This window comes from Amblyomma mixtum, chromosome 8, assembly GCF_055824585.1.
Source record: "Amblyomma mixtum isolate Tamu chromosome 8, ASM5582458v1, whole genome shotgun sequence".
In the NCBI taxonomy this organism is placed as follows: domain Eukaryota; kingdom Metazoa; phylum Arthropoda; class Arachnida; order Ixodida; family Ixodidae; genus Amblyomma; species Amblyomma mixtum.
Genome location: NC_143019.1, coordinates 15,651,301 through 15,669,449, shown reverse-complemented (window position 1 = coordinate 15,669,449; position 18,149 = coordinate 15,651,301). Strand labels below are relative to the sequence as shown.

The 18,149-nt window shown below is 48.3% G+C and overlaps 2 protein-coding genes across 9 annotated transcripts in view; both read left to right on the top strand.

Moving 5' to 3' along the window:
• The window catches only part of LOC149331456 (dyslexia-associated protein KIAA0319-like protein), a 35,244-nt gene extending 27,743 nt beyond the window's left edge, over positions 1 to 7,501 (top strand). For all 8 annotated transcript variants that reach the window (XM_089556605.1, XM_089556604.1, XM_089556603.1 and 5 more), the window contains 3 exons: positions 335 to 425; positions 1,776 to 1,870; positions 2,365 to 7,501. In XM_089556605.1, coding sequence (XP_089412731.1) covers positions 335 to 425; positions 1,776 to 1,870; positions 2,365 to 2,519 — 341 coding nt within the window. In that variant the 3' untranslated portion in view covers positions 2,520 to 7,501. The remainder of the gene's footprint in view (positions 1 to 334; positions 426 to 1,775; positions 1,871 to 2,364) is intronic.
• Positions 7,502 to 8,136: 635 nt separating this feature from the next.
• ttv (exostosin glycosyltransferase 1 ttv) overlaps positions 8,137 to 18,149 on the top strand; it is a 164,024-nt gene continuing 154,011 nt past the window's right edge. The window contains exon 1 of the mRNA XM_089556601.1: positions 8,137 to 9,276. Within this exon, the coding sequence (XP_089412727.1) occupies positions 8,363 to 9,276 (914 nt within the window). The 5' untranslated portion in view covers positions 8,137 to 8,362. The remainder of the gene's footprint in view (positions 9,277 to 18,149) is intronic.

Genomic DNA, 18,149 nt, shown 5'->3' with positions numbered 1-18,149 from the left:
TCTGCCTCAAATGCTCGCGATTTCTTTGCTACTACTGAACCAAAATTCTGACGGCATGCTCTGCAGCTAGCTTTACATTCAGACAGCTGGCCATCGAGAATCATCACTTTGAGTCAAGCTTTAGTGCTGCCCTTTGAAACTGCTGTTGAATCTTGCTAGAGCTGAAACGTGGCTCTACAAGGTCCTTGGGGTTTGCGGGCTTGTACGTAAAATGGGGTACTTCCTGAAACTGAAAAACTGAAAGAGAGTGCCTAGTGGATGAAACTGCTCTCCAAACTTCTCCCGAGGCAACCAGTGGTGGTAATGTAGCTGTTGACTGGCTCCCCCCTTGCAGACTGGAGTGTCCTGTATGTGATCATCATCTCTTTCCTGCTGCTGAGTGTGCTCTCCACATCCCTGTGGGGCCTGGCCTGCTTCTGCTCCAGGTGAGCGAGCTCAGTTTGGGACTGCAGTGAGGTTGTTTGTTGGTACAGGCATCTTGCACCTCGAAGAGCTTCCACAAACAGTGCAGCAGTGTCGGTGCAAGCATGCAGTCATGCCTTTTGACAATGTGGCGGTGTTCTGATGTTCAGTCATTGTAGAAGAATTTCAAGCAGCTTTGAGACCCGGCCCCGCTTTGTCTGATGGCAGTCATTAAATCGCTGCCGCCAGCCACTGCTTGCATGAAAGTCATTGTGGCCGAAGACGCAAGCGAGACTTCTCGCCTTCATTTAAAGGACGGCACCAAGCACAGGCAGGTCACACGCTATAATGTCCTTGAACTGTGCAAACAAGACATCTTCAACATCCTGGTGGTGACAAAGCCTTACACTCTTCCTGTCATTCTTCATGGCGCCTGCAGAGTGAACGTTTGCAATCTTCTGCCTTGTGCTCAAGATGGTTGATAGAGTGCTGGGCGCAACACCAAAGTCCGTGGCAATGTCTTTTCCTTGCGCCTGCTGTCAACTGCCCTGAGTATCTTTATCTTCGTTTTAAGTGAAACTGCTTCACGTTCCACAGCGGCGGCGACAGAATGGTCTGCAGAGATAGCGTGCGAGGTTCGGAAATTGTGGTGGCAGGGGGGTGGCAGGGGTGGCAGGGGTGCGCGGGCGGTGGTTCAATCACGTGCCGGTCACATGCTAGGCAGCCATTGATGCTAGATTCATTCGCTCTCCCTAGATGGCGTGGCGTGCGGAAGCGTGGGTGATTCGAACACATTTTAGGTGTGGGCGATTCTAAAGGATCAACATTTAGAAATTTTTTTTTACTTGTTTGAGCATTTTGAGCCATGTCAATACAAAAACTGCTTTGGTATAACCGATACAGTGTCAAAGTTTGAATTTTTCATTTCGTTATACAGACAGAACTCCCATGAAAATAAAGCATGACCAACCAAACTTTTCTTTTACTTCCTTGTATCCGATAATTCGCTGTATCTGTGTTCGTTATAATGAGGTTTGACTGTGAGATTCGGAAATACTACAAAACTGTACTGTCGGGGACAGATGAAACCCAAATGATACAATTCAGACACGAACAGCAGAATGCAGAAATTTTAGTCTGGAGAGATTAGAAATGTCTTTGGTTGGCTACCTCTTCAAAAGTGGGATGGCCGCTTTTCAAATTTAATTGTGAAGGCCTTTGTATTTCTTCACCTTCAGTTCCTATTCCTGCGTTTTTGCATTTGCATTTCAATGTCCTCTTCCCAATGGTACATTCCTGGACACGTCACTGGTCAGTACTGTGTTAAGGAGTGTGTACTATAATGCTTGATCTGGGGTTGTGCTCCTTCACAGGATGCACTTCCGGCGACCAAGAATCAAGAGGAATTACACGCTGCTCAAGGACTCTCGCGACATCGAAAAAGACAGCCTCGACCTCATACCTAAAGGTATGTCAAAGCCCCACCTAGAGGAAGAGTACATGGTTGATCTTCGTAACCCATTAGCAAGAATTAGTGCACAACAAGCATTGTTATTTTGGTGACCCATTTACTGCTGGTGACCATTACTTCAGTGCTAATGTACTTCCAAGTCGCATACAGTTGGCATCAGGATTGAGGCAGCTTGCAAATTGTCATGTTTATGAACTACACATGATTTTAATGTGCACTAAGCTGATTGAAATTTGAAAGTTTGATTGAAAGTTGAAAGTTTGTTCTTTCTTGGTATTCGCTGTATCAGTATGTTGCTCTAAGGGTCCACTTTCTTGGATGTAACTTTTTCCCAAGGCTTTTCCTTTTTGTTCCTAAATATTTTTAATAAGGGAGTAAATACTCATTGACATCAATGAGTAATTAGTCCCTTATTACAAATCTACTCCACCTTGAGGGATTCCCCTGAACATTTGACCAAATATTTTTTGTGCTGCTTTGTAACGTTGCAGGAAAGACGCTGACAACCAGTCTGATGGCTTCAGACTCGGATTCAGACACTCTTTTCGAGACGCGCCCCCGTCCGTCGGTCGCAGTCAAGCCACTGACCGGAAACCATCGCACGGGGATGTCCAACGGGGGTCTGAAGAACAGAGTGCACACCTGAGGGCGATCAACGCTGCCAGGCAAAGGTGTCTCCCGGTCGGACGTCTCCGAGGAGAAGTTGACGCAGTCCTTCCAGCTCACTCCAGCCAAGGCTTACGCTCGTGTGGCAGAGATGATTGCCCAGGAGCAGGTTGTGCTGTTTTGAAAGCCTTTAGTGAAAGGTTTCAGGCCTTGATCCACAACACTGGCGATAGAAATTGGTGCAGACCCACAGGTATTCGTTTATTTGCAACCACTTGTTCATTTTCACGGCACTGCACTTGACAACCCGCACGTTACCGTTAGAAGCCCACTATGCTTTGGCTCTGCAGTCTGCATAAACGAACATAATTTAGAGTTGCATACATTCGCCACTGTGTCTCAAACTCAAAAAGTTGTAGGCGAGTGTGTGCATAATGTTTGTGTGTGCAAGAATTCGGCATTAGCAGAATTCTTATTAGTCACCCTAGTTTTGTCGCATTACACCAAGTGTTTTCCTGTATCCTATAGTACAAGCAAGTAGTGTGGTGGCTGTGGGTTACTAATGAAGCGTGTGACTTATTTAAGTGAGCTTTGCCGTGGCGTTCACCACATACATCTGCAGTGCAGAAGCATGCCTTCATTTATCTTGGTGTGTATTTTTGTTTTTCATTGCTGTAGGAAAAAGCACAGACACCATTAAGGCCTTATTTTTATGCTTTATTTATAGTTCTAAGTAGCTGGCATATGTGTGGGTTTTAATTATTAGCAGTACAACAGGTTATGTTGCTAAGAGCAAGGAAAAAAAAAATGTTCATGGCCTTTTCTGGGAAGCAGTTTCAGCTGCATGCGAGTTCAATGGGGCACGAGTTGTGCTTCGTCATATTCATGTAACCATGAGACAGAACTGCAAAGACGTTTCCACTGCCTATTGTGACATAATGACTTTACTACACCAAACGTTAGTTGTGGTATGTGTTGTGTACTCACAGGAAAATAAGAAGAAAAGAAAGTTACATTGGGAGGTTGGTGGCTGCAGCAAAGTTAGAGCGATGTTAATATTTCCAGCATGGTTGGCATCACATCAGGCTTGCCACATGCTGCAAGCCGTTAGTGTGGTCTCGGGATGTAGTGAAAGGTAGGATCATGCCGCACGTGAGGAATGTTCAACAGAAGCTAGTCCAATTTATGTCCAGCAGTGAGTTAAGGGAAGCCTGTTTGCCACTGCAGACTTGTGTGATAAGACTAACACCTCATGCCAGGTTCGTTATTCCTAAATGTAGAATGTTGTCACTAGTGTGTAGCCCCCTGTCTCTCTTGGGCAGGTATCATTTGTGGAACACCCGCTTTAGGTTGTAATGCTTCTGTTGATTTCTTTTTTTTTTTTCTTCCCTCTTAGCTGCAAACCGAGACTGCGCAAGGCTAGGTGTGGTTACCAATTAATTACTCTTTGCATTTTGCTGATAGCAGCAAAAACGTAATGGCCCATGCCATATTCTGTACACTTTTGAACGTTTAGCATTTTCATTGAGTGCACTACCTCAGTTGCTTGCGTCCATCATGGTGTTTCTTTTGATGTAACTTTCTGAACTTTGGTTGTGACAGATGGATCACAAGTTAATGCATTATATGGATTGAGTGCACAGCAGTCACTGAGGAAATCGTCGTGGTACTAATGACAGGAGTTACCATTGTCTAACTGTTGCAACCACGCCGAGTGTTTTCTTTTGGAAGTTGTGTGTTGTTTACCTAGTTGTGGACCTAGTACAGCAGAATGTGCTTCTTGTTATTCCTTTTCAATGTAGCGTTGTGATGGTACGCAATTCCCACATCGATGTAAGCATTACTGAGTGGACACCTGCCTGTATGTGTTGCAGATAGTTGATTTAACGAACAAGTTTCTTTCTTTTTACTAGGCCTCGTGGGCATTTTTTAGTTATATGTTAGAGTAGTGTCTTTGAGCTAGTTATTTTCGTGTCCCAATTTTGCCTATGTGCTGTAGACTTTTGTTTGAAAACGTAATCGCCATCAAGGGATGGCTTAGCATGTTCAGTTCTCGCGAGGGTAGTCACGACTGAAAATGTGTGGTGCTGAGTGATGAAAGTACTTTTTCTTTCTTTTGTACCGATCTTTAAAGAATTCTTGTCGGGAATGTGCCTTTACAAGGCAGTCTTTGAGTCTGAAGCGTATTGTTGTGCCCCTCAATTTGTATAGAACAGAAACTTATAATTTCTGTAGTTCAGGGGAAAGCTGAGAAATTGCACCCATGCATCCATTTTCTGTTTTCTTATGCAGCTGTTCTTAGTCCTGACAGATGGTTCTAGCGCCATCTTGTGATGCCTCTGTACGATACTGGAATGCAAGTGCTAGATTGGTAGCCCTGGTGTGTACATTATTTCTATGATGTTTTTCTATGTGCCCGCAGAAGTGGCCAGTTAAATGAACTTCAGGAAACTGTGTTCTGTCTTTCGGATGCGATCACAGCCCTGCAAGTGCAACAAATGCATTCCAACTAAAATTAATTTTGCAGTCTGCATCGCAGCTACAAGATTGACAAAAATGAGAGGCATGCATTCGCTTGGCTTATACGCATATAGGCTCTATTTACTCAAATATAGGTTGACCATGACAGTAGGTCTGCTCCTTAATTAGAAGCCTCACGAGGGTAAAGAAAACTCATGTACGCCGCCGCCTCTTTTTTTTTTAGTGCAGACTAAAATTTGAAGACAACGAAACTTTTATTTTGATCTGCGTGCAGTTGGGACTTGATTTTAAGGGTGCAGACATAGCCTTAACGCAACAGCTAATCATTGTACCTGTCATACACATCTTTGTGCACCTAAATGATGTCATTCAGCGGAAAGCACATTATTCAACTTGCAAATTATTCTGTTGCTGCCTTTTGCACTAGTGGAATATAATTCACGTTTGTATTGCCTCCAGTCTTCACCAAAATAAAGTGTTGGGGAGATGAAGACACTGGTTGCAGTTTAACAGTTACTGGTGCAACAGCTTAGGATGCTGATGAGAGCTGGTTCGCTATAATGTACTTAGACACATTTATTGGCATACCGTTCTTGTCCACAGTCAAAGGTTCACCGCCCTGCCCCCAGTTGTCTACCTGTTTGGTACATTCTAAATGTACCCAATAGGGTACATTTAAATCTACCTATCTACCTATATTTGGGTATATTACCTACCTATTGGGTGCACTACAGCTGAGAAACTTCAAAGGCCCCAAGTTAGTCTCTTGTGCATACCTTTTGTTGCTGCATGGTTGTTAAATGCAACGTTATCTAAAAACTTACTGTGCAGTCAGGGAGTTTTGTTCAGCATTTTTTTCAATAAGCCAAAAGCGAAGGAGTCGTGCATCCCAACATGCAATCTTTGTAATCATCCTGCTTTAGGAAAGAGCCCTTAAGACTATTTTACAACAACTTTGTGATCGCCAGGTTTTTTGCTGTTGTACAGAATTCAATACTACTACTGTTCCCAGACCAATTTATTTAAAATATAGTTTTGCACGAAATTCCACCGCAATGTATGCTGTATAATTGACTGCTTTCTGAAAGTTTTTGTGTGAACTTATTTGTAAAGCTGCTGTCACAACATTGTCACAATTATTCTTGATGCTTTACAAAGGCTTTCATTGATTAACGGTGCTCTTTAAGCCCTTGGAACTGCTTTCATTTCTTTCTTATTCTTCATTTTGCTGCCATCCAGTCATTGCATTTGTGGTCCTGATAATGGTGCTTTTCACTATCATTAACATCAGCTCTTGGTCTTTGTCCAGTATTGCCTTACTGACTTTAACGACATAGCCAGCGTAAAGAAGATTTTAGGTTTAGAACTTGCAGTCTGGTCACAAAATGTCTAGATTGTGCCATTGCTGTTTTTGGCATGGCGTTTTACTCGTATGTGGATCCACTAAGTGGTACTCTGTTACTCTGCCTTTGCTTGCTTTTTTTTTAACCAAAACTCACAAGCTTCTGGTTCATTGTGATGGTTGGAAGCATTTAAAGAACAAAAGAAAAGAAGCAGCAACAGAAGGCTGTTAACAGCCTTGCAAACGCTAATGATGCTTATAATGTTTTTCGCTGTTCAGAACACATGAATAACACTGTTTGGTCATTTATGGACACTTGCCATCCGTGTACGAGACTTTTTCAAAAAAAAAAAAATTAGCTACAGCATGAGATGGTAATGGTCAAGCTGTGTTTTTCGCTTGCTTGGGCTTTTAGAACAAAAGAAATATTTGTGCCGTTAGAACATTGTTTTGTGCTCAACCTTTTGTGGCATGCATTTGGGCTGCCTGCTTTTTCCTGTTTTTGCATCATCCTTTTACTTTCATGCTTGTGTTGGTTTTCTAACTGCTAACCGATCAGCTGTGAATCAAACATTTTAGCTGCCTAACTGTGCTGTCTTTTGACGCTGATTCTAGACCGTTGGTGTGCTCACAAGGCAACTGTTATCCTAACTGTTCTTTTGTAAGCTTTGTTCTGTTAAGCTTAGCTGCAATGTCAGTTTGTGTCATGATTGCCACTCTTTTTTGTGAATATTTTGTAGTTGGTTATATTTCACATATCTGAATGTGCAGTGAGTCTGTGTCCATTGCAAATTATTCCAGCAAACCTTGCGGAACAAAGTAAATCCTGTTCATAGAGATTTGTGCAAAGCTTTGGAACTCAACTGCTGAGATGTTCATAAGTGGTGCTCTTGATAATAATTGTGACCACGTGTGTAATGTGCAAGATGTGGCTGGTTTTTAGTGTAGTTGGAATTTTGCAAGTGTTTGCTCTAGTTCATGTTAAAAAGACACTTGTTGCAGCCATTCCAATGAATAATTTTTTTTTGTTTCCTGTGTGTGCCATATAGGTGTGTTTGCACATTTGCTACGAGGTGTACATTATGTGTTTCTTCGATGAGCTGTGTGTGTGCATGCATTAAGAATGTGCATGTGGAAAACTCTAGTCGTAGGGCTTTTGTACTGGGGGGAAAAATGAGAATAAACGGATTGTGTCATGAGACCGTGTGTGCTTCATGGACTCGCGCACCGAGCGGCTGCTGTCACCGCAAGACGAGAAGGCGGTGTAGCTGCAGCCTCGGCGGCGCTCGTAGGCGACGTCGCGCGTCGTCTAGACTGAAACCGATCTACCGCCGCTTGGCACAAAGAGCGGAAACGCGCGCTCTCCCTTTCCATCTCTGTCAGCGAAGACAAAAGAACACGAGTCAAGCACCTCAGGTAACGCGGACAGTGTAGTGGTTACAGGAAAGATGATGAAAGAAGATAAGCTATAAGCCTTGGCCCTGGCTTCTTCAAGGACGAAAAATGAGGTCATCTGTCAAGTTTTGCAGCGGTTTTGCAGGCCGCGCAGGTCGCGGCTTATTAGCGAAAAGTGTGCCTGCTACCTCGACAAACACAATAACCTTTGCGTTCGTATACTACGTCTACTCCTCGCTGACTCACATTTGGGGTCTTTAATTGCTGTTGTGACGTGACCCGAACATTACGTCTCAGAACGTGAAGATTGCGGCGTTTATTCCCGTCAGGCCGCGGCTTGAATAAAAAAGAAACCCTTCGAGGCGCGCGCGGGGCCCGATGGTGGCGCCCCTAGCGGCGAACGCGGGCTGAGGCAAAAAGCGCCCTCCTCCGCGCCGGCGTTGTCGTCTGCGCGCGCCAGCCGCCGCTCGCTGCTCGACTCGAAAAGGAGGAGCAGCAGCGTCGCCAAGATGGCTGCGACGTCGTCGCGGACGGCGTCAGTCGCTCAGACTCCGAGGCCGTGTCGGCCGCCACTGACAACTGGGATGCCGTGAGCCGGGGCGCCTGCGGTGAGGGGTGCCGCACTCGCGATCCGGGTGAGGCGGGGGCCCCGGTGTTCGCCCCTGATGCAAGCCAAAAAGCGCTACCTGCTCCTTTTACTGGCTACTTGCGTTTCGGCCCTGCTGGTCCTGTGCTACAGACACGCCGTGCTCAGCGCCCATGGACGACGCCAGGGGTACGCGAGCGGCTCCCTGCGACCGTACGCGGACAGCGGCGATGCCGAAGACCTGTCCGTGTCCCGGCGGCGCCAGCGCGAAGCACTCCGCAGCGGCGGCTCGTCGGACGGTGCCGCCACGGCGCCGCCGGACGCTCGGCGCTGCCGCATGCACTCTTGTTTCGACTTTGCGAGGTGTCGCGGTCGTGACTTCAAGGTGTACGTCTATCCGTCTGAGTCGGACGCTCCGCCCGCGTCGGCGGTCTACCAGCGGATCCTGAGGGTGATCCGCCAGTCTAGTTACGCGACTACGGACGCATCAGAGGCGTGTGTGTTTGTGCCGGCCGTGGATACGCTGGACCGGGACCCGCTCAGCCCCGACTACGCGCGGGCGGCCCGTCTGACCGACTCTCCGCTGTGGAATGGCGGGCAGAACCACCTCATCTTCAACCTCTTCTCGGGCACCTGGCCCGACTACAGCGAGGAGCTGGGGCTCGACATCGGGATGGCGATGCTGGCCAAAAGCAGCATCCCGGAGTCGTCCTTTCGGCCGGGCTTCGACATCGCGCTGCCGCTGTTTCCTCGGTCGCACCCCGAGCGCGGCGGCAAGCCGGCCATTCAGGGTGCGGGCCCCGTCGACAAGGGCTACCTGCTCGTGTTCAAAGGCAAGCGCTACGTCTACGGCATCGGTTCGGACACGCGCAATGCCCTGCACCACCTGAACAACGGCAAGGACGTGCTCCTGCTGACCACCTGCCGACACGGGAAGCAGTGGATGGAGAGGCGTGACGAGCGCTGCGAGGCAGACAACCGCCTCTACGACAGGTGAGAGACCTCTTCTCGCGCCTCCCGGCGTCAAAAAGCTCGCGCACCACACCATGTTTGTGACCGCCGTGTGTCGGGGACTGCGCGAAAGTGAAATTTGTACCGCGCCGCAAAACACGCAGGGAGAAGGAAGGGTGACACATTTTGGCGACTGTGTTTTTGGCGAGATGCGAAAGCAGCTTTGTAGAACGACAAATCGTCGCTGGGTTGTGCCACTAAGCACAAGAAACGGTCTCTCGCGTGAGACAGTGGGAGCTGTTTACATAGATCTCTACTTTATCACTCGAGTAGTCTGGAGAGTATTCAGGTTGCGTGGCTCTCTAGTTGTGCTCACGAACGGAGGGAGTCTGATAGTCATTAAAAGTGATCACCAAGAAGTCTATCCGGGATGCGTCAGTAGACTGGCAAAGCGCGGCGCCGTTGGGAGTAGTAGTCACAACTTCAAGCATGGTTGACAATTTCGGTGGGACACTACGATTTGAATTCAAGACGAAGGAATTCAAGTTTTGTTGTTGCGTGCTCTCTTGACCCATATACTTTTGATGCCGAGTGCACACTCGGATGGACTCGTTCCAATGGAACACGCCCACGCTATACACACTGACTGACGACAGAAACTTTTTTTTTCTTTTAAAGAATATGCTGGTGATTTCGGTCCAACGCTACATATTTGCATGCTGCTGTACAGCGCATTCATATAAAAACTATACCCAGGGGCATATTTAAAGAAGAGGGGGTTATCGAGAAACTTTATCAGAAAGTCGCTCTAAACACCGTATTTTTTTCTTCTACGAAAACGGTCTAAGAAACATACGCCTCCTCGTAACCGGCCCGTTCGGGAGTGACCCATAAAAACGCTTCTGTCCATAACCGGCGGCTTCAGGGAGGCCGAAAAGAAAAAAAAAAGCAAGAAAGCTGCATCCTTCGGGCAGCGCGAGAACCCGGTTTTCGCCAGTCTCAGCTAACCCGTTATTTCAGCGCTGCTAGAGAGAGGCGGTCGCGCACAATCGGATCGTTTCGTTGTCCCGCCGCTTCGGTCGCTCACGTAGTGTGTGAGCGTGCTCGTTAGGCTTAACTTAATTAGTATTCAGGCGCTGCCTACAGCGTAGATAACAAACTTGAGAAAGTCCGCAGACCATTACGCACGCAAATGAAAACCACCTACTGCGTCGTGCTGGCCACTTCTCTTCAGAAACGACAATAACAAAAAAAAAAAAGGATGTGCTGCGCACTCGAGAGTTCTCTCTCGCCTGTCCACGTGGCCTAGCGTTCACTTTAAGCGTGCTCGCCATTGTACCAAGTACATCTGGCTGCATCTAGCAGCAGAGTGGAAGCTACGAGCCCGAGGTGATGGCTTCTCGAGGCGTGTTCTGTTGCCTCGGGAGGGCAGACAGCGTACTCACGGAGTGGTGGTCGTGCATAGTGTTCTGCTGCTAAGTACGAAGTAGCGAGTTCGAATCCCTACCGCAGCGGCCGCATTTCGGTGGGGGCGAAATGCCAGACTCCGCTCGTGTACTGTGCGATGCCAGTGCACGTTTAAGATCCCCTGGTGGTCGAAGTTATTGCAGTCTCTAGTAGAAATTATTCTAGAGCACTGCACTACCGAATGCTAACTAAGCCAGTGCTAAACACCTACAAAAAATTCGCTGTGGCTTAGCTTGGTTAAGCCCGGTAATTGCGAAGGCAATATCCGTACCTACGCCATGGTACAGCTGGTAATGTAGCTTGTGGTGGTGCTTGTGGTTAGACTTGTGGTGATGCATCGGTTATACAATCCAAACCAATCCAATTCAATCGACTCCAATCCAATCTAATCCAGTCCAATCCAATCTAATGTAATCCAATCTAATCAAATCTAATGCAATCAACGTCAAATGAAGGTCAATGGTGGTCACCGCCGCGGCACGATGGTGGTCACCGGCCGCGGCACGGCAAAGGCGTGAAAGTGCAAGTAGTATTGCTTTCGCAATAAAAAAAAAAAAACGTATGGGAGCGCACCACACAGTATCTGCCTTACATATCTCGGTGGACACCTGAACCGCGCTACAAGGGAGGGGATAAAGGAGGGATTGAGAGAACAAATGAAGGAAGAGATGCCGTAGTGGAGGGCTCCGGAATAATTTTAAAGAACCCCAGGCGGTCGAAATTATACAGGAGACCTCCACCACCGCACCTCTTTCTTCTTTCATTCCCTCCTTTATCCCCTCCCCTACAGCGCGGTTCAGGTGTCCACCGAGATATGTGAGACATATACTGCCATTTCCTTTCCCTAAAACCAATTTTACACCACACGTCTAAGAATGTGGGGCGCAGCCGAATATGAGGGGGAAATGGCGACAGAAATCGTGTAGATAACGAGCTGAACATCAAGTGCCAAAAACTCGAGCGGAATAGGAGGAGGAGATCGCAGCAGCTGTAGCCATCGGGGCAAACAGTACCGACCAGAACCGTATGATCATTACAGATTCACAATCGTCATTTAGGAATTACAGGAAAGGAATAATGTCAAGTATAGCGCTGAATATACCGCGGAAAGGAACGCACAAGATGACAGAAACTGTTATCTGGGATGCCGTGAAACCTCCTACCCCACTACTAACTTACAATGACATACTTCAGCAAACAAGGGAAGGGAATGAGGGGCTCGTTATAAATATGAAAGAAGCCAACAGCCACAGAAACCAAGAAATCCCCTGTGCCCCTTGGTTTCTGTGGCTGTTGGCTTCTTTCACAATGACATACTTCAGCACTTAAGATTATCCCGTCGGGTCTACCCTCCGCCGGCTAAGACACTAGATAAAGGGGAGGAACAACACCCCCGAAAGCTACAGACCAACACTTACAACAACCCACGAAGACTGCATGCCATAGACCCGAAGTCATTTGACTCACACTGCAAATTCTGCGGAGAGAAGGTGGACCTGTACCATATGGGCCTGCCAACGAAATCAGGCGTTCGCTGTCAATAAGCAGCCAACGCAAGAGGGGTGGGAGGCAGCTCTGACCAGCTCGGACGAAAAGAGTCAAAAGCAACTCATCGAAAGAGCCCGGACAGCAAGCCTACGCCAGTGGAGTTCCGGACAGAGCTCCAACCGCCGCTGCAACCTCCTACTATTTCATTAAAATATTTTCACCACCACCCCTGGAGACGAGACCCTCCGAGGCAACAATGGCGCACACTCCGTCGTCTGAGGATTGACAGGGCGGGCACTACGAGAGGGGCTCTCAAATGAAAGCCAGGGGATGATCACATAACATGATATATTACAGTATTATAAATTAAAGAGGATGAAATACCCACAACCGGATAAGTCCTTGACGAAAACAGAAACCACCGTCAGACGCTCGCAGACTAACACACACGCTCACCTTAGTTTAATGCACAAGATACGTCCAAAGCAAATCGCATGCCCATTCTGCGCAGAACACCCAAGCTTATATCGCAATCGCCGCTGTGGCTCAGTGGTTACGGCGCTCGACTACTGAGCCGGAGTACCCAGGTTCGAACCCGACCGCGGCGGCCGCGCTTCGATGGAGGCGAAACGCAAAAGGCGCCCGTGTGCTGTGCGATGTCAGTGCACGCTAAAGATCCCCAGGTGGTCGAAATTATTCCGGAGCCCTCCACTACGGCACCTCTTTCTTCCTTTCTTTTCTCGCTCCCTCCCTCCTTTATTCTTTCCCTTACGGTGCGGTTCAGGTGTCCACCGAGAAGCGAGACAGTGACTGCGCCATTTCCGTTTCTTAAGATTGTTATGGTTTATGGTTAATGGGGTTTAACGTCCCAAAGCTACTCAGGCTACGAGAGACGCCGTAGTGAAGGGCCCCGGAAATTTCGACCACCCATCGCACGTTTTACTAAGACTTGAAAATTGTGTTTCATTTAAGACTTTACATACTTTTTAAAACTAGGCTTTTTGAATTAGAAGAGCGCTTTTTTTTTCGGCATAGCATTGTCAGCGCTCGGTGTAGTACATCGGAATACAGCTAAGATGTGCTATAGCTAGCAGGCAGGTTAACTAATATGGAATAATTAACTTTTAAACTATTAATGTTAGTCTCTTTAGTTATCTACAGGCGAGTAGCCCACTGTATGTAATATCCATATGTTTTTAGAATTTCTAGAACGCTCTTAACCTCGGCGCTGTTACCCAACAAATTTGGTCTATTTCGTCGAGTTACGTGCACTGGAGAGGTTGCTTTGCCTGCAAGCTTCTCGAAAGCGCGCGTATTTTGGCGCGGCGTAGCTCAAAATTTTTTGAGCCACAGCGCTAGGGAACCGCGTTTTCGGAATTCTAAAAAACTGATACGGATATTACTTACGGTAGGCCATAGACCTCTCAGTAATTGAGAAACTTAACAGTAATAGTTAAAAAGTTAACTATTCAATAGTAGCTAACCAGCCTGCTAGCTAGCACGCCTTAGCTGCACTCTGATGTATACCTACTACACCGTTGACAATGCTGTGGCTAAAAAAGCGCTCGTCTAACTCTGAAAGCCTGTTAACGAATACTTTTTTTCGTGTCGCGGTGTAGTTTACACACCTGGAGGGGGAATAGAACTTCCCTCCTTTTTGGGGTACTCAGGTGCTGCCATCTATCGACAGAAAAAGTTCAAATCTGAGTTGCCTTGTAGCTGGTGAGCCCTCTTAAGTGGAACACCCTGTATGTCCTCTGCAGGAACTTCAGATGGCGTATGCGACCCCACTAGTTACATCTGCTGCTCGCTTTCGCGAAGAAAGTAAAAAAAAAAAAGAGAAACCAAACCCCCGAGATGCCGGGGATGATGCGAAGCGCGCCGGATGGGCGTTGATGCTGCTCCAGGCGTGCATGCCGGTCCGATGGGACACGTGCGTCGCTGGCAGCGGCAGCCGCATGTGCATGCCACATGCTTCTCCGTCGTTTATCGCCCCCCGAAAGTGTCGTCATCGTCGGTGAACGTCCACCAAGCAGCGCGGTCCCCCGTTTCGCCCAGCCTTCGTGGGCGCGGCGGCCTTCTCCGTCGCGTCAGTCAGCCACCCGCGTTCTCGAGTCGGCGGCATCCTTGCTCCGCTCTTCACACCGCCTGTTTTATCGTTCCTTGCTTGGCGCGTGCGCTATAGGAGGCTCTGGGTGACCGATAAAACGGCGTAAACGGTCTCGCCAGCTTCTTTCTGTCGAGTCCCGTGCTGGACGGAGCCGTGCGAGCGTCTCAGGGACAGCGGAGCTAGCGATGGGGAGGACGAGGAGGCTGGAGGGGGGGAGGGGGGGGGGGGGGGATTCTGAGGGCACTTCAGACTGCTTACGTGCTGTGAAGGCAAGAGCTTTAGTGTGTCATCGAGACCGTTGCACTCCGGTTGCGCGCTGAGGAATGGAACGAAGACGCTCCTCCGAACGCCGATTCCACTAACGCTGATTCCACGAAAGGTCCGAGTGAATCACTCAGACACTCGGTTCGAATACCTATCGCGGGCTAGCCTCCAACCTGACTAAGAGACGTATGCTGCAGTCGGGAAAACTTTAGAAATGTCTTGCACCAGCTACAATCAACTTTGTGAAGCACAATCCCAATGGGCACTGAACGTCCCTTGGACGTCTTGAAGACATCCTGAATGTCCCCAAGACGTCCAGGGGAGATTCAATGCCCATTGGGATGTGAACGGAAGAACTTAATTTTATTCCCCTATTTGCAAGCCACACTAAGATAAATGCAGCCTTGTTATGAGTGTGCAGATTACGGTACATTATAATATGAATCGCGGGTTCGATCCCGGCCGCGACGGCTGAATTTCGATGTCGGCGAAATTCTAGAGGCCCGTGTACTGTACGATGTCAGTGCGCGTTAAAGAACCCCAGGGGATCGAAATTTCCGGAGCCCTTCACGACGGCGTCCCTCATAGCCTGAGCCGCTTTGGGACGTTAAACCCTACTAAACCAAACCTCATAAACAGCTTTACCGCTAAGCTCCTTCGGCTTGCACCGCTGGAGCTGCGCACTGTGCCACAATATGGCGCACGTATGCATCCCGCATATAACATCGAGAGGAGGAAGGCAAGAGGGGAAGCCCTGCAGAAGAAATGGGACAAGCAGACTAACACCCTTTACGTGGACGCAGCAGGACCACAGAATGGAGTCATGACTATTGTAGTCTCAACGCCTTCAGGGTCGATGGTGAACTGCGCCTCGGTGAAAACATCTAACCCCACTCACGCAGAGGAGGCAGCTATTGCATTAGCTGTAGCATATAACCCCAACGCCGTTGTGCTCACTGATTCCCAGAACGCCTGTCGCAACTACAATTCCGGATTAATTCATAAGTCAGGGTTGTCATTGCTGACTAAGCATCCACCCAACCAAGCCTCAATCATCTGGTTTCCCGGTCACCTGGAACTACCAGGAGGAAACGAAGCCGCTCACAGGCATGCCCGAGCTCTTCTATACCGGGCGTCTCCCCCTGATGACCATGAAGGGTGCCGTGACCTGATAGGTTTAGCAGTGTATACTGACAATCTCGCGCCGTACAGAACAGCCAGAAAGGAGTACCCAACACCACACAAATCCCTCAATAAGTTAGAAGAGAACACCCTTAGGAGACTACAAACCAACACATACCCAACACCAGCTAAATTACACCTGTGGTACCCTACACTATACTCTCCGCAGTGCCCACACTGTGGAGAGGTAGCTAACCTCTACCATATGGTGTGGGCATGCCAATTTAATCCCTTACTTGACCCCATTCCCAACCCCTCGGAGGAGCAGTGGGAGGCTATTCTGCTCAGCGATGATCCTGACCGTCAGCACTGGCTGGTGGGGAGGGCCACCGCAGCAGCAGCAGCCAGTGGACTACCGGACTAGGCGGCCCACCCACATGTTCTGAAAATACTGAATAAATAAAGATGTTTTCAATCAATCAATCAATCACGTCAGGGTAGAGCCAGTCCCTCAATACTCTGGTACAGCCTCGATGAAAACCCTTCGGGCCATACGGTTTTCTTTTTACTCATAGTAAACCGTATATAGGAGAGAACCAAATGTCACTCACTGCCGTTGACAAGGATCCTGCGTCTTCACCATCGAGGAAGGGTCATAAGTGTTCCACTATGCGGCGCAAAAACAGTACGCGGCCTCAAGACTTTTAACGACGAAGGCCGTACATTCGGGCGTCTAAGCGACGGCGAAATCGAAAAATTGGTCCACGTGCCGTTAGACGGTGTTGGTAGAACGAAATTACGACCGCGAAGCGACGGTTGGGAAATCGTGCGGAACTATCCACGTGGCGTTGCTTAACGTAGTTTAGCGGCGTAAAATCGCAAGAATCATTGTAGTAGATATATCAGTGTGACACTGCAAAGCGAAGGGTGGCACAATCGATTAAACTTATCCACATGGCAATGTTTGGCGCAATTTGCGGCGTCAAATCTCTCGAGTCGCGTGTCTCCGTGGCCCCCAAAACGAGTGATGCAGCTTTTCGATAAAACCGTGCACGTGGCTTTGATTGTCACGGTTTGCGATGTGCAGTCACAGGAATCACCTATCACTCGATAGTAGGGTACAACTTAAAAAAAAAAAAAAAAATCAGCAGTAGCAAACACTGGGCCACGGTCCGCGGCGTATTATATTACTCCGCTGGCCAATCACAATAGTGAATGAAATCAACTTTGTAATGTTTGACTAGATTAAACAAACCAGATATCAAAGTTCTAGACCTTACAATTTATTTTCCTGCGATTAGCTTCTTGTTTAAGTGACTAGACAAGTTTTAACAACGGACTACTATTTTGTCGCGGAGAAATTTTGTGCGGCGGTCCCGAATTTGGGCGGAGCTTCACAGCAGACCAGTTGTATCCGACTCTTAACACGAATACGCCTATATGGGAGTAAGAAAGGGAGTAAGCGGTCCTCTAGCGCGCACCCTTTTAGTTTTGTGGTTTATGGAGGTTTAACGTCCCAAAGCGACTAAGGCTGCGAGGGACGCCGTAGTGAAGTGCTCCGGAAATTTCGACCACCTGGGGTTTTTTAACGTGCACTGACGTCGCACAGTACACGGGCCTCTAGGACTTCACCTTCATCGAAATTCTACCGCCGCGGCCGGTATCGAACCCGCGTCTTTAGGTTCAGCTATATGAAGGAGAGTGCGCTAGAAGACATCTTACTCCCGTTTTTACTCCTTTCCGTTCGGAGTGTATACACGTCACGGTGGCCGCAGAGCAAATGATGTGGAACTCAGGTGAATCCGTCCACGTGTCGTTATTCGGCGAAATTTGCGACACGGAATCTCGGAAACCGCGTAGTAAGTGTGTGCATCGCTGTGACCGCGAAGCGCAGAAAGGAAAATTCGCCGAAGCCATTCACGAAGCGTTGTTCAGCGCCTGTATAGTTCAGCATGAATGAAACTACGAGTGGGACGGTGAACTGATAAGGACGACCGACTGTGTTGCGAAGTTATTGGCTCGCAGCTGTGCGCTTCACATGTCTGGCTTCGCACCGGATGTAGTTTCCATTCTTCATTTTTTGGCGTTCTGCTGGTCTATACGGGCAGAAAGTAATTGCGTACACGTCTGCAGTCCTCTCCGCTCGCTGTCAAGCGGTCACACTGTTTGTCGCTTTTTTTTTTTTTTTTTTTTTGTGGCGACCACGCTGTTTTGGACGTTCTCGTTGGCAGGATGCGAAACAGGTGCGAGACGCGATCTGGGCACGTATTTTTAGGCCTGTGTGATCGTGCCACGTTGCGGTGGTGAATGAAACGTCGGCAAAAAGCGTCTGCGGATAGCGGATTTTAGGGTGTATAATGCAGGCACGTATCCAAGAAGGGGACAAGGAATCATGCTCAGCCCCAACTCCCTGATGCAGTTATCTACACTGAGCCCCTTCCGAAAAAGCTATATACAGGGTGTT